Source organism: Zonotrichia leucophrys, chromosome 14 (genome assembly GCF_028769735.1).
Source record: "Zonotrichia leucophrys gambelii isolate GWCS_2022_RI chromosome 14, RI_Zleu_2.0, whole genome shotgun sequence".
Lineage (NCBI taxonomy): Eukaryota > Metazoa > Chordata > Aves > Passeriformes > Passerellidae > Zonotrichia > Zonotrichia leucophrys.
In genome coordinates this window covers 3162380-3178756 of record NC_088184.1, presented here as the reverse complement: position 1 = coordinate 3178756, position 16377 = coordinate 3162380, and the positions used below count along the sequence as shown (strand labels likewise).

The following is a 16377-nucleotide window of genomic DNA, read 5'->3' as shown; positions in this document are numbered from 1 at the left end:
GCCAGCTGACTGTGATTGGCCATTAATTAGAAACAACCACATGAGACCAATCACAGATGCACCTGTTGCATTCCACAGCAGCAGATAATCAATGTTTACATTTTGTTCCTGAGGCCTCTCAGCTTCTCAGGAGGAAAAATCCTAAGGAAAGGATTTTTCATAAAAGATGTCTGTGACACTCCTCTTCCATAAAAGAATGAGAAACAAGTGTGTGAGAAAGTTCATTACAAGAATGTAAACATCAGAAAGCTTAGAAAAATTTCAAAAATCAGGGTGCCAAATGGGGAATTGCTCAGCTGCAGACAGGCTGGCTGATGTGCCCTTGTGCTGTCCCCAGAAGCCCTGTGGCCCCAGGAAGGAGAAGCGCTGCAAGGCGGCGGCACTGGAGAGGCCCCACGAGACCTACAGGCTGCTGAAACGCCGCAACCTCATCGTGGAGGCCGTGAGGAACCTGCGCCTCATCGAGAGCCTCTTCACGTGAGCCAGGGCTGAGCCTCCCCTCTGGGGTGCTGGGAGCACTGGGGCTTGTTCCTTCTGCCTTGGCTTGTCCCTGCTGGCACCGTTGCTGTAAGGATGGGGAGGGCGGTTGGATCTGTATCAGCTCTTTGGAAGCAGCAATAGTCCATGCAGATAATTACACAAGAGTGCTTTCGTTATGTCTCATAAATACAGATCAAAGAACTTATTTATCCCTTGACAGTGTGCCAAACTTGGGATCACTGTGACCCAAGTCATTGTACAGCACTTCCCTGCTGCAGGATTCTTGCATCTGCATCAGTTTTATCTCATCTTTGTTCATGTGTTGTTCTCTATAGACTGGAGAGACTCAGGTTTTCATGTCACTGCTCACCGGCATCCTAGCAAGGCCCTCAAAGTTTGATTTTCAGTGCAGTTTTATGTGGTGTTATATCTCTTCTCCTAACACCTTATCTGAGATGGAGATACTTCCCTAAATGTTATAATGTCTTTCAGCCCTTTAAGATTTCACCTCCAAAAAGAAATGGGAATTTTGGTGTTCTGCTGGATTGGCAGTACTGTGTTGTCACAAATAGGATTGCAACATCCATCTTCTGTGTCAGCACAGAAGATCCTGGCATGTCAGTATACCCAGGACTGCTTGCTGTAGGAATTTAGTAAAAAATCATGGCCTTACTCTCCTCTGGTCTGAGAATTTGGAAACCTTCTGTCACCTTGTTTAATTGCAGAGTGTTACAAAATTAGAGCCTCATCTGGCACCAGCCTCAGCAGTGATTGATTGAGTCACATCCAAGCACAGGCTTGGAAGCTATTTCAGGTCTCTGCTGTCCCTTCAGTGCTGCCAACAGGTTCCTCACAGGTTCCTCAGAATTAGTGGAAGTTCTCTGCCAAAGAAATTTACTGGTGTTTGCCTTTCATTTGTTAATTACCAGAATGTGGTAATCTTTTGGGACAGTTGAAGTCTGTGTGTACATTCAGTTATTGCTTCATTCCCTTGTTATGTGCCAGGTCTTTTTCAGAATTGAGTCCCCAGGAGCCCAGAATTAGGGTCTGGGACATTTGTGGGAAAGTGCATGGGAAGGGCAGGGGGAGAGCAAGGTGTGAGCACACCCCTGCCAACTGTGGCAGAAAGGAGAAGGGAGCTGGCTTCACATGGTGGGATATGTGTGTCTGTATCCACGTTGTGAATGCAAGAGTCATTTCTGTGCTCTGAAACCACTGAATAAACCCTTTCTGCCTCAAGCTGAACTGAGCTCACAACTGCAAGAACTGACTGCATTTGTTAAATCACCACTAAAAAAGCTGTAGATTCTCCTGACCTTAGGGAGGCTGCAATCATAATTGCACTGTAGCCATGTACAGTGGCTATCAGGCATTGAGAATTTGCTGTCATCAGGGCAGCAGTTCTTCCCTAACAAGGGAAAGATTGAGTATAAAGAAAAGAGAGCTGAAATGTAAAGCAAAGTTTGCAGTTGTCTCCAGCAAAAGGGAATAGGGAGCTGGGAAAGAAATGGCCATTCACCCCACATCCTCTAACAAACCACTTAGGCAGTTTGGAGCATTGCTGGCCTTAAAATGCAAGGTATCTTTGGCATCTTTCAGACTTCAGAAGATGGTGATGGATCAGGAGAAGCAAGAAGGTGTCTCCACCAAGTGCTGCAAGAAGTCCATCGTGCGGCTGGTGCAGAGGCTGGCGCGGGAAGGGCTCCTCAGGCTCTACCGCACCACGGTCATCCAGGATGGCATCAGCAAAAAGGTGACAGCACAGACACAGCCTTCAGCTCACTTCTCACTCTGCCCTGGGCCTTTCTGCTGGAATGCATGGCTGACTTCACTTCTTGTAGCAGAGCCCACAGGGGAGCTACCCACAGGCTTCTTGTCAAACTAAGCTACTGTGAGAGCCAGATCGCTGCTGTCTGTTATTGGGCTGCAGATAATTGAGACCAAGGAATAGGCCAGAGATCAAAGTCTCTGAATCTCCTTTCCCAGAGGTTCTGCTGCTTATCTCTTCTGTGATTCATGGTTCTTTCTCTGCACTGCCAGGCTGCAACAAAAATCTGTTTAATCCCTTTTGAAAGCCAAGTGTGTGAAAAATCTTCAGTGAGCTTCTGAGTTGAAATTTATAGAATGTGATTTTTAATTTTAAAACAAAAACCTACTGTTACGGAGGTTTATGGAAGTCAGTGGTTGTAGAGCTGAGACTTGTCACTTACTCTAGTGTGAAGTGCTCATAAGCAGAGAATTGAATCCACTGAAAATGACCTGCTGCATAATTAGTGTAGAGCACATATGAAATCTCACCAATCTGAACTGTATGTGTGCTTTCAGCAGCAATACGTGTTAGCTTGGCCTTTCACGTAATGAGCTCTGACTTTTCATTTTTCCTTCTCAGCCTAATATTTACAAGTCAAAGTACTTGTTTCTCAGACATTTCAGCTTTTAAAAACCCAAACCCCAAGGTCTGTAGAAATGTCATTACCAGTTTATTGCTACAAAGACCATGTACTTTGACCTCTTGTTTAATACAAAGTAACAACAGGAATTTTCATCCAAAAATGAAATTAATTAACTGTTAATCTCAGATGATTATGCATTTGATTAAGAGCCAGTATCTCCATAGACACCTTTTGTTTGTGTTGTGCTGCTGTGGACAGGTGGAGTTTGTTGTGCACCCCTCAGTGAGTCCCAGTGATCCCCTGGTGAAAAGCGCCATCGAGCAGGTGCGGTTCCGCATCTCCAACTCCAGCACTGCAAACAGGCAAGTCTGGCATGCCTGGGATGGCCTGGGGGACCTTGGCTTATCTAGGGTATGCAAAAATATGCAGAGGAAATAAACACAAGGTAAGCAAAAAACAAACAAACAAACAACCTCTTCTTTAGCAACAGAGAAATGGGAGTGCGAAGCTGAGGCGAGGTGCTGGTATCTCCTGAAGTCAGGGAAGAACAGGAATTGAGCTCTGCTTATTTTTTACCTAAGTGCTGTGTGGTTTTACTGCAGGATTAAAGTCCCCCAGACACCAACATCCCAGGAGCATGGTGAGGAGGAAAACCAGGGACAAGAGGCAGTTTCTGACTCAGGAAATACGCAAGAAAGCTCATGCAAAGCTGATAATAGTCGGGCAGGAAAAGCTGATGATAAAATGGGCATAGCACAGCTAAAGAGCTATCATCCTGTTACAGGTACAGCCAACTTTGGGGTTTCTGTCATCCTTCACCTTCCCATTTATTATTAATAATAATTTCCATATGTCTCCTAAGATACAAATTTTTTTTTCTCCTCCTATCAAAATAAAATTGGATTTATATTAAACCAGTCTAACTTATCCACAGTTTTCTTAGCTGCTTGTGTTTTTTACAATTGTGAACTGGAGCATTTGTATTTACTACTACTTGTTTACTATTTGTAATTTACATTAACTTTCAACTGCCCATCTTCCTTTCCACTTTACTTCATATTAGTTTTTGTGCAGGGAGCTGTTTCTCCTGCTCTAATCCTCTTTTTATTTCTATTTGGTCTTTAATCTTCCCTCCCAGTTCCAGGACTTGGACGTTCTCTTGGCTTTCTTCCCAAAATGCCTCGTTTAAGAATGGTCCACATGTTCCTCTGGTACTTAATTTATGGACACCCTTTAAATGAAACACGGCAAAAAGGAGGCAATGATGGTGAGAAAACAAAAGGGCTGGATGAGAATGCAGCTGTAATTGAAGCACAACCAGATGGGACCTTAGAAATTGTGACAACTGTGGTGAATCCTGAGAGCTCTGCACAGGAGACTGAAGTAGATCTGAGTAATCAAACAGGTAAGAAGTGGCACATCCTGACTTAATTATAGCCCTTACCATGGTTCAACACTGCAAAATAGATAAAAATCTGCTTCAGAAAGGTTTGAATGTCTAGAATTTAGAGAATTTTCAGGTCATTTTGGATTTGCAGGCTGTGACCTGCCAGTTGTGTTGTGCTTGAGCAGTCCCAGAGAGACTCTGGGTGTGAGTGTTGGGTTTGCTGTGTCTGAGGCTGTGTTCCTGGTGGCAGTGTACGTGGATGACTCCTCCTGGATGCGTTACATCCCTCCCCTGCCCGTGCACAGGGAGTTTGGCTTTGGATGGGCTCTGGTCAGTGACATCCTCCTCTGCTTGCCTCTCTCGGTCTTTGTTCAGATTGTTCAAGTCAGCTACAAGGTAAGGTGCTCTTTTGTTTTCCTTCAAAGTCTGATGATGGCAGCTGTACCTATAGGCTGGAACAAATATTCCCTTAATCTGTTTTAGCAAAACTAAACCCTGGAGAGGAGAGGAGACACTTCAGTCCTTTACAGAAAAAGTAGTTGCTTTTCACAGGCTCACTGAAAAAAAAAACTGTATAGCCCTGTAATACTGCAAATTTTTAAGCTACTATTTTGCCAAGAGCTTTTTATAATCTCACTGAATCCTCTGCCTTATTGATTAACAAGAATAATGTTTAAGCATTTTACAAAAGCAGTAAGGTTTACTTAGAAAATAAATATTTTAGTAGGCAATTCTGGTAGCAAAGCTTTATACTTGAGGGGATAGTTACCTTTTGCATTTTGATTAACTTCTAAAATAATTCTAGGTGGAAGGTCTGGAAGATTTTTTAAATGATCCACTAAAAAAGCACACTCTGATCAGATTTCTTCCAAGGCCAGTCCGACAGCAGCTCCTCTACAAAAGGTAAGCAGCTGAGTCAAAATAGGAGGCTCTAGAGAGGAACCAACAGTGGCTGGTTGTTTTCTCAGTTATTTCCTGTCTGTGTCAAAGAGAACTGTGGCACTTAAGACAAGGACCATCAATCCTCAAAGGATAGTGTGCCAAACTGTATTTTTCTCTCCCAAATAGAAGGTAATAAGAAACTAATAAACAATATTCATGTATGCTGTCAGGCAGTGCTTGAGAGCTGGGAGGTTCTGTCCTTCATAACTCATGAGAAGGATGTTGTTTCTGTATAAAACACACTCCAGACTGCTGCTAAATTCAGAATTTAATAGGGTCTAAGTGTTGCTGTCCTTCATAAATCTTTCCAGAGGTGCCACATTTCCCAGCTCCTGCCTCTCACACATTCAGTTTCTCCTCATTCTCTCCGTGGCACATCTGCCATGGTTTGCCATTTCTCTTCCAGGAGATGTAAAACTTGAGGTTGGACTGAAGGAAGGAGAGTGATGTGAATGTATGGAATCAAGAGCACCATGTTAGCTTTCCCCAAAAAGTCACTGCTGACAATTTGTGAATGGTTGGAGGTTTAGATGACATTTTTCAAACCTGCAAATGTGCCTTTGGTGAGGGAGCAGGGCTGAGCAGTATCAGCAGCCATCATGGGCAGCCCAGGTTTGCAATTCCAAACCTATTGTTAAATCTTAGCAGTTAGAAACTGGATTGATGGCATTTTCTGAAATCTGCAGGCTCCATCTGATGGGGTGATGCAAAACAATATGACACATAACCAAGCTGTCTCTTCAGCCTCCTTTCACTAAAACTTCTAACTGAGCCAAATTTCTAAGCTTGATCTTTCTGACCCCCAGAGAAAACTCCTGCCAAAATCCAACTCCCATTTAACTGCATTTAATTAGATCTTAGTGAAGTTAAATGTGAGCAAAGCTAATTTTTTACAAACAGTCTCAGAAGCTAAGTCTTGCAGAAGGTTCCTGCAACTGCCAGAATTTTGCCATAGATGTAGGTATGCAGGATGGAAAATGCTGCACTTCTTGCACTGCCAAAGCTTTGAGCAACTGAAAGCAGCTTCTTGGAGCAGTAATTTTAAACAATCTGAACTCCAAGAATCATTGCCCAGTTCTCCATACATACATGTATGAAAGCCTGTACATACCAGTCATGTTTGCTTATTCCTGTCTTCTTTACATAACATGAAATTGTCTGCAGATCTGCTGTTGACCATATTCAATTCATTTTTACATATGTTATTTATGGCTTATTTTCTTTCTTCCTAGCAAAATTTTGCTTAGTATTTGACTAAAATACAGGGTTTGTGATTTTAGGAGAGGAAGTTTGGACCCTTGGGGTATTACATGTTTTCCATAGGCTGATAATTCAAGCAGAAATACCACTTCAGAAATTCTATAACTCAGTGGTTTGCTGAAAGCTCAGGTTGCTACATGAAAATGTTGAATTTTCTGGTATCACTGCTCTATTTTCATGAGTGCTAATTGTAACACTCCTGCCATTGCTACAGGAGGTACATCTTCTCAGTGGTAGAAAACCTTCAGAGATTATGTTACATGGGACTGCTGCAGTTTGGCCCAACAGAGAAGTTTCAAGACAAAGATCAGGTAATTAAAATTTAAAAGGCAGTTACTCTTCATGAATTTTTCAAGATGTGGGGTTCATAATTACCTTAAAAGAAGTACTGATGTTTCAGAGATGTGTGCAAACCTCCAGATCCAAGGGATACTGTGTGTTGTGCAGGTAATTTTTCACCTCTTTTCTCTGGAAGGGAACACCTCAAATGTATAATGCTGAACACTGCACACAATAATGACCCAGGAGGTGCCAGACTGGCAAGACTTAATGAAAAATGAGTATGACACATTCTTTTCCATCAAGCTGTTAAGCTTGGATGTCTGACACAGAATAAAGGCCCTGATCAGAGTAAAATAATGAGATTCATATGCATATTTTTAGATAGAGAGCACCTGCAAAGGAGAAAGCAGAAAGGTAATGAAGCCCCAAACACATCCACTCAAGTCCAAAGTGAGGGCTTGCAGGAAATAGCCACCCTCTGGAAACTTGGAATATCCTGTGCACAAGGGAGAAAAGAAACTGTTCTAAATCTAGAAAGGAAATTTCTAAATTGCTGTCAAGGGAATTTGGGAATACAGAGCAATAGTGTGGGAATGGGTGTGGCCTCTGTCAGAGCAGTGCCTAAAAACAGCAAAGACAGAAACTGTCCCGTCCTAACCCAGCTGGTGTGTCCTGCTGATGAGGCAGTTTCAGTGATGTTTACAGCCTGAGCTGTGCTGTGTGTGGCAGGTGTTTGTGTACATGAAGAGAAATGCTGTGATTGTGGACACCACCATCTGTGACCTGCACTACAACCTGGCCCAGAGCAGCCGCCCCTTCGAGCGCCGCTCCTACGTCCTCAACACCCTGCAGGACGTGGAGAACTTCTGGTTTGATCTGCAGTGTGTGTGCCTGAACACACCCCTGGGTATGGCACACCTGGACCCCTGAGCACCCTCTCTGCCCCTTCTGGGCACACCCCAGTTCCTCTTCCCTTCCTAAAACTTGAGCCAGGCTCTGGTTTTCTGTTGGATGCTACAATGCCCAACAGATAGGAAGAATGATGCACAGAACTCCATGATATCAGAAGGCTAATTAATTACTTCATTATACTATATTATACTAAAACTATATTACATTATTTTACAATAACTGTCACTAACTAACTAGAAAACCTGTGACTCTCTCCCCAAGAGTCCTGACACACACACGTGGATCCAATTGGTCATTGAATCCAAAACACACACCAGAATCCAATCAAGCAATCACCTTGGGTAAACAATCTCCAGAACACATTCCACATGGGCCCAAACACAGGAGCAGCAAATGAGATAAGAATTGTTTTGATCGTTCTTTTCTCTGCTTCTCTCACAGCTTCTCTCAGGAGAAATCTGAGGAAGCTAAATCTCTCTCTGTTCAGAGGGCATGTGAATACCACAGTTTTCCACTTCTACAGTTTTGGAATGTTGTCCTGTGCATCATAAAAATAAAACTGGGAGCTGTGTCCATATAATTCTATAAAACTTGTGTTGAAAGCATTGCTGCCCTCTTGGAAGTATCAAAGTTGACAGTAGCCCCTCTCAGTGAGAAGCAGGCATGTATTGAGAAAGGGTAAGAATTGCAGTACTATGTGGGAGCAGTAGGTTGCCAGAGCAAGGTGGATTGAAGATAAGTTGAATTCTGAGCTGTCATGCTGACAGTGCAACCCTTTGGTCTGTGCAGGAGTTGTCCGCTGTCCTCGGACAAAGAGGAGCAACCTTGCAGGGGAGGAGAGTGCCCTGGATGTGGAGAAGGAGCAGGAGTCAGCAGTGAACAAACACAACCTGGAAAGGAAGTGTGCCATGCTGGAATACACCACGTAGGTGCTGCAGCAGGGCAGGCCAGAGCAGCTGTGCAGGGGTTCAGGATGTTCCTCAGTAGCAAAAGCCCTTGAGACTGAGAATCTCAGCTGGGTGCTCTGTGGAGTTCAGAGCTGAGCAGAGTCCAAGGAGATGTAGCTCTGTTGCATGTTCCCAATAACTTGGCTGTCAGGTTGTTGTGCTGGAGGGATGGGATGAGCAGATTGGGATTTCTTTCTAAAGCAGTACAGATGTGTGTTGGAAGAGTCCTGAGGAGAGCAGAGTTGGGAGGGAGGGAATGCTTCCCTGTTCCTGTGCTTTTAATCATGGTATCTAAAGGAGCTTCAGCAGCTCCCCAGTGCCACAGCTGAATCCCGTCCCTTTGTGCTGCACTTGGCTGTAATTGGTTGCAGATTAATTTCTAATGCACACTGTGATCTGGAGGTGATCTCTGGAGCATTTAATCTTCTGCCTAATCACACCCAGAATACCTGGGAGGGTTGCATGCTCACAACATCTGACAGCCATGCAGAATACCAGCTAAATTTTTTTGATTGTGTTGTGCACTGTGGTTTAGTTCTGTCAATATTCTATTCTGTTTCAATAAACAGTCTGTTTCAAAGTATTTTCAGTTAGTTCCATGTTGCAGGTAAATATATCAAGTTACCTTGAAAAAAATAATGGAGTTGAGGGACCCAATTCCACTGATCCTTGCTTGAACTTGCATATGTGTGGCAGTAAATCTTTTAAATTGGATTTTTGGTGTTTACTTGCAGTTAGGCTGGGAATGACTGTGACATCTTTAAGAAAGAAACAGTTTAGGGATGTAATTAATGGTGTAATTAGGTGTAATATTACCCCCTAAACTGGGAGGGCAAGGTGAGAGTTCTGCACATTGCACACACACCAGTAAGAGCTCTGAGAAGGAATCTGCACAAAATAATTCCTGTGGGTTTTGTTCCTCTTGCTGGCAGAGGCAGCAGGGAGGTGGTTGATGATGGATCCATCCCTGGAGATGGGCTGGGAGCTGCAGGTCTGGATTCCAGCTTTTATGGGCATCTGAAACGCAACTGGATCTGGACAAGCTACATCATCAACAAGACCAGGAAGGTGGGTATTTAAAAATTTATAAACTTCTCCAAATTTTAATGTTCTTAAGGTTGAGGTAGTGACACCAGATTCTGTTTGCATGCTCTCAGTAAGGGTTTGCAGCCCTGGAACAAAATGAGTGCCAGATGTTCACAAATCTTGGTGCTGAAGTGAATGCAAGAATTGGACATAAATTTTATTTGAAAACTGAATTTTGAATTTGTTAATTCATTCAACCAAAGGAGAAATACTTCAATGAGCAAGTAGTTCACACTGCTCAGTGGTTCCTCTTGCCTTTCTGGAATGTAGAAATTGTCAGACAAAAAGAAAAACATCCAAAACAAGGAAATACACAAGGAAAAATGTTTTTTAAAAATCAGGATTCTGGCTAATGTCCTGTCTCTGATGGAAGCTTGTAAGAGCAAGGGATATTTCCTCAGAATGCTCTCCCAGCTGTCTGCAATTTTGGCTCAAGGCCATTCTAAATCTGGGACTGATGTTTCAAAGCAGTAATAGCTTTTTTTCTTTTAGTATTAATATGTCTGGGTTTTGAGCATATGTAAGTCTTTACTATCCCCGGCCTCCTGTGGCAAAGTGTTTCAAATTCCTGCTATGTGCCACCACTTCCTTTTGATGCCTTAAGCTCCTCAGTAATTGAAGAACTGAGGGAAGCTGTGAAAAATACATTCTTCATTTTTCTCACTGTTTCACTGGATTTTTGTACACATCTCTCATGTCTCTCATATTCATCTCCTTTTTTTAAGACTGACCTCTGCCATTCCCAGCATGGAACTGTCCTGTCTTTAATCATTCTTGTTGCCTCTATTTTAATCTGTGATAGTTCTACCTGTCCTTTTTAAGGTGGAAATACAGTCTGAGAGTGCTTTAAGGTTGTGGCCAAGCACAGATTTTTGCAGCTGCTTAGTGTTGCTTTACTTCCCTAAGAATTCCATGCATTTCCTTTCCTTTTTCACCATTACCAGGTACTGAGCAGGGACTTTCACAGAGCTGCCTGTAATTACTCTCCCCTAAGCAGTGCACAAATCAGAGCCTATCAATGGATGTAAAATTAAGGTGCTAATTTATTTCCCTCTGGCAGGATCATTTCACTCTTGATTCTGTCTGCTGTTCAGCCACCTCATTGTTGAGCAGTAGCACAACCTCCAGCAGCTCTTTCCTCTCTGCTTTCCTCTCCACATCTTGTGACCAACTTCTGCCCCCAACAAGAGAAATGGGTTTAGCAGAGAATGGCAAAACTCCCAACACATTGCACTTGGTTCAGGCTCAGATTTAGGATGGGCAGAATGTGCTATAGGAGGGATTTATTTTACACAGTGTTTGTGTTTGCATTTTGGTTTTGTGCTTTTCAGAAGTTCCTTTGGAATGTAAAATGCTAATACTGTTTTACAGCAAACTCTGCTCAGCCTCTGCAGCAATGAAATAATCAAGCATTTCTTTTCCAGTAATTACTGCTTTTAACCTGAGGACATTTCTAACCTTCACAGTCTAGTGGTCATTCCAGGGTGATTTAAGAAAAGCTCTGGAGCCATTTTAATGTGTGGTAGTAATAATACAAATGAGTTCTATCTTATAGCCAAGGATCTTTTCCTTTAAACTGAAAATTTATTGCTGACACTACTGAGATTATAAAAGTAGATTGTTGTTAAAACCAGTGCACCCCTTTTGTATGTCACCTTTTTTAAAGTTATATTGTCTTAGGAAAATACAGGTCCTGAAAATGGGCTGACAGCAAGACTCCCAACCTTCCTCACCAAACACTCCCTGCCACTCAGTACTGGAGGTAAGGCCTGAGACTGTGCCACAGCTCCTCCTGCTTTTGTCAAACCCAGCATGAAGGGTGTGGGTTGTTCTTGTCTCCTTCCAGTAATCTGGGATGCTCCTGGGGCAGTAAAACAGATAAATGATTTCATTCCCTATTACTGACTATATGGAACAATAATTTTTTATCTAGTATTGATAACATGGGCTGGTCCTGTCTCTTTACAGTGATCTAGAGTACTTCTGGGGCTGTAAAATAGATGTGTAAATAAATTTTTATAAAACAATCATTTCTATCCTTTGTAATTTCTGATGTGCAGTTTGCAGAAAGTCCAGAGGGACCAATGTTTTGTAGCACTGTTATCCAGCCTAATGTTTGAGGAGAAAATGCTTCAGGTTGAATGTAAAACCTCAGCTCTGTTCCCTTGTGTTTGTGCACTGTAAACTAGGCTTAATTACTTGATGATTCCTCATTAATGTAGGAATTTATTCTGTGAGCTGCTGAGAAGGGGCATGAAATGATAGGACTAACAAAGAGCAGTTCTGAGAGAACATCTGTCTTTTAATTTACTGAAATTTGTCATTTGATATCCATACCTTAACATTGTAGAATGTCATTGCTATAAAGCTCCACTGCTGTGAATATGTGTCATTTTAGGTAACAAAATTAATATTTTGGGAGACGCAAAGGCAGGAGCAGAGTCACTTTTCCAGAAAGAGGAATGCATTGAAATAACTAAAGAACCAACCCAGGATCGAACGAAACGAGTGAGAGGTGGAAAAAGCCAAAAGAGGAAGAGGCTTAGGAAAGATGTTGGAAAGAAGCCAAAGAAGAAAAAGAAAGGTAAGAAACAGGAAAAAGCAGCATTCTTTACTATGCCTAGGCCTGCAGGAAGCTGCTTTGGCAAAGAGGGCAGGACAGGGCAGCTCTGTGGCCATGTCTGTGGGCTGCCTCAGTCAGTGGGGAGGAGCAGCAGCACCTTGTGCCCATGAGCTGTGTGTGTGTGAGCCACGGCTGCACAGGCTGGAGGAATCCCCATGGAGCCTGTGCCAGAGCAGCTCCTGCAATCCATTATCAGCTCTTGATAGCTGGCTTAAAGATTCTTCTTGGAATGATGCTCTAGGTTGTCAGTTTGCCAATTAAAGTGTTCTTTTTCTCATGCCTGGGAGAGCTGTTGCTGCATTTCACTTCTAGACTGCGACTTCCTTCCCTGCTTACCTCTCATTCTTAAAACTTGAACTGCTGCTGAGCCTGAGCTAGAAGTTTGAGTTAATCAGAATATAAGGTGCTGAGATAAATGTCTGGTTTTGTTTCCCTGGGTTTGCCAGAAGAGGATTCTGCAGACAAAAGCAAACGGCTGCGCTACCACGACAAGGCCGACCAGAGCGCGCTGCTGAGGATGACGCGGCTGCGCGTGACCTGGACGGTGCAGGAGGACAGCCTGCTCATGCTCTGCAGGATTGCCAGCCACGTGCTCAATGCCAAGGTGATGCACTGCTGAATTTGAAAGGCTGTGTTCTATGAACTTGTCTAACCATTCAGTATCCATCCACAAACAGCCTCAAAAACTGAGAGATTTGACAAACCAAATTAAAACGGTTAGGTGACTTGTTTGACAGATGGAGTTTTGCACCTTAGCTAATAGAGTTTTACAAAATAAGTTTATATGCATTGACTATTATCATCACAGTGTTAGTATCTGCCATCAAAGAAGTTTTTTCTGTCCAAGAGAGAGGGGGAAATGTGGGCAATGGATTTGTAGAGAGGATGGCACAGCTGCGTGTGGCCTGGACGGTGCAGGAGGACAGCCTGCTCATGCTCTGCAGGATTGCCAGCCACGTGCTCAATGCCAGGGTGGGAGCACTGCTGATTTCAAAAGGCTGTGTTCTATGAACTTGTCTATCCATCCACAAACAGCTTCAAAAATGCAGAGATTTGACAAATCACGATGGATCATGGTTAGGTGACTTATTTGAAGGATGGAGTTTGGCACCTTAGCTAAAAGAGCTTTACAAAATAGGTTTATATGCATTAATTATTATCATCACAATGTTAGTGATAGTACCAGCCATAAAAGAAGTTTTTTGTATCCAAGAGAGAGGAGGAAATGGGTTTGTAGAGAGTTGTCAGGGCCTGACAGAAGGCCCACACAGTGTGCATCCATATGCAAACTTTGAGATAAGAAATGCTGACTGAGATATGCCATGGAATAGGACAGACATTGTTGAGAGAGAAACGGAGCTAGAAAAAAGTTTCAAAGGATGGCCTTCAAATAAGACTAGATACTTTGGAGAAATAGAACTGTGAAAGATGCAGTGTAGTAGGACCCATGTGGGGTTATTTTAGATGATTTGCTTTAAGGTATTTGCAGCATGGTGTGGCTAAAGCTGATATGCCAAGAAACACTTATAATACATTGTAATTAGGAAATAGCTGGCTTCTGATTGTGATGGCGTGAATTATAACATCTGTATTGTCTCACCCTCCCCATGAGACTGAAAATGGAATGAAAGTTTTTCAAACACCTCTGAGTTGCCCCATCTCTGGGTCACAAAAGGGCACTGTCCAAGAAGCACAGAGCTGCTGGGTGCTGCACACACACTTCACCAGCCAGGGCTTCATCCTGCTCTCACCGTGTGCACACAGCAAGGTTTAACTGCAGACACTCTGTTCCTCCTGCAGGTGAAAGGGCCCTTTGTGCCCTGGCAGGTGGTGAGGGACCTGATGCACTCCAGCTTCGAGGAGTCCCTGGATAAAACCTCCCATTCCGTGGGGCGCAGAGCCCGCTACATTGTCAGAAACCCACAGACCTACCTCAATTACAAGTGAGAAGTTTTCTGTCTTCTAGATACAGGCTAAATTCTCCTGGAGGGACATGATCCTCCCACATATTTCTTTTGTTTCATGTTGCTTAAAAATTTCATCTTGTTTGCACCCTGCTGCTGTCAGGTCTGTTTTGAGTTGGGAGAATTTCAGCTCTGAGCAACACCTTCCATTGTATCTCTTGCAGAGTTTGCCTTGCCGAGGTTTACCAAGATAAAGCCCTCATTGATGATTTCATGAATAGAGAAAATAATTATGAAGATCCACAGGTAGGAGGGAAGTATTCCAAAAGTTCATAGAGTACTTTATGCTGTTTGGATAACTGAGTACTTGCACTGATTTCATGTCTTTTCTCTCCCTTGAACCTTTAGCTATTTTTAAAATGGCATCACTGTAAAAATGCAGCATCATTGCTGGTTTGGGATAAAGTGGACACAGGGCAGCTTTCCAAAGGCACATAAACAGCCCCTTGTGCAACAATCATTGTGTTTTCAATGTGCTTGTTTATAAACAAACATGACTAAACATCTCTGTCTACTCATTCCTTTTTTATTCTTTCAGCCACATTGTTACTTGAGCAAGAAAACATTTTTGTTCTGTAATTGCTAATTTTTATTCTGGTTGTGTGTTGAACTGGCACCTTAGCTTCTGTGAATGAATGCAGGAACACAAGCAAATTTTATCAGACTTGATTTGAGCAGCTAAAAGATTTTTTTTCCCATTTGAATTAACCATAACTTCAAATTGAAAATTTGTTTACACTTTCAGTGCAAGCAATTCCATTTTGATTTTCAGAATTTTCTCAGAACTGGGACAGGGTCATAGCAAGATCATTTTTATTTAGGAATGACAGTTCATACCATTGTCAGAAAAGCCCATCAGTTCTGTTGTTAGATTCATGTTGCTTTAAGGAAGAGCAGTTGTTCATTGATGAGACATCACTAAAATAAATATGTGTTCCCATCCCCAAAGTCTGTCCTTGGAAGCAAATAGAAACTTCTTTCCAGAGATGATTCCTCTCATGTAACAGGTGTTCTCCCAGCCATGATTGTGCAAACACTTCATGGAGAACGTGGAAAAGGCTGCAGGGCTTGAGCAGAAGCTTAAACATAGCTCTAGCAAGAGATCTTGCTGTTAATTCAGGCAATTGTCTTAGAACATATGTTCATGGTGCTTGGCTTGTAGCTGTGAGCTGATTACAGATGGAACCTGCAACTGTTCACTGAATCAGCAAACACAAACTGCACCAGCTTCTCCCTGCCTTGCCTTGCCTGTTGGACTGCTGCTGACTTCAGAGTTCAGCTATTGCTACAGGAATTTTCATGCACACTTTAAAAGTAGAGGGTTTTTTTTCACTCTGAGAAATTGAGGTTGATGACATTTCTGTCTCCTCTTTTCGAAGGTTTGTGCAAATGAGTTTAAAGAGTTTGTGGAGAGACTGAAAGAAAAATTCAGTTCAACCCTGGGGAACCCCAAACTGGAGATTCCTGACACTCTGGAGGAACTCTTTGCCAGGTATTTAAATCCTGGTGCTTTTAGCTCTGCACATGGGGTGAGGCAGGGGACAGCACTTCAGAGCAGGTCTCCTCTCTGGGCATGATTTACACCCTCTGTACCTGTACCCTTAGTAAGAAAACAGGTTTTGCTAAATACAACCAGCAGTGTTTCCTTCATTTCCACACTTCCTAAATACATATAAGTGATTTTCAGTTATTTGCACAATTTTACTGATTTCAAACCATTCTTATTGCTAAATAAGACTTTTAAACCAGAAATTCACTACAGCAGATTCTCCTAAATTGTCAAGTCCTCAGCCTTAGTGCTAGAGATGTTGCTACTCAAGTGTAACTTCCATTGCAATAGAAATCTAGCATTTTTCAGATTAACTGGCCCCATTTTCTATCACAATTTGTAGCTGGTTGCTCAGCTGAATCATTTCAGTGCTGCTAAAAGTATTGATAAGGAAGAGCACTCAGCCTTGTGCAGCATTCTCCAGCTCCAAGTCATTAAGCTTTTTCATGATGATTAACACTTGAAAAGCAGTGTGGAAAAATTGTGTCTCAGACCATTTTATGATAACAAATTTAGCACCTTTGTAATTTTTCTTATTTTGGGAAGAGCTGT

General features: G+C 42.6%; 1 protein-coding gene across 1 annotated transcript in view; it reads left to right on the top strand.

The window, feature by feature from the left end:
* Positions 1–16377, top strand: part of GTF3C1 (general transcription factor IIIC subunit 1) — a 40725-nt gene that overhangs the window by 11183 nt on the left and 13165 nt on the right. Inside the window, exons 11-27 of the mRNA XM_064725564.1 lie at positions 338–477; positions 2080–2233; positions 3132–3235; positions 3476–3657; positions 4012–4278; positions 4511–4656; positions 5066–5163; positions 6677–6773; positions 7474–7651; positions 8446–8581; positions 9536–9671; positions 11370–11451; positions 12088–12273; positions 12759–12916; positions 14113–14255; positions 14441–14522; positions 15656–15768. Of these exons, the coding sequence (XP_064581634.1) occupies positions 338–477; positions 2080–2233; positions 3132–3235; positions 3476–3657; positions 4012–4278; positions 4511–4656; positions 5066–5163; positions 6677–6773; positions 7474–7651; positions 8446–8581; positions 9536–9671; positions 11370–11451; positions 12088–12273; positions 12759–12916; positions 14113–14255; positions 14441–14522; positions 15656–15768 (2402 nt within the window). The remainder of the gene's footprint in view (positions 1–337; positions 478–2079; positions 2234–3131; positions 3236–3475; positions 3658–4011; positions 4279–4510; positions 4657–5065; positions 5164–6676; positions 6774–7473; positions 7652–8445; positions 8582–9535; positions 9672–11369; positions 11452–12087; positions 12274–12758; positions 12917–14112; positions 14256–14440; positions 14523–15655; positions 15769–16377) is intronic.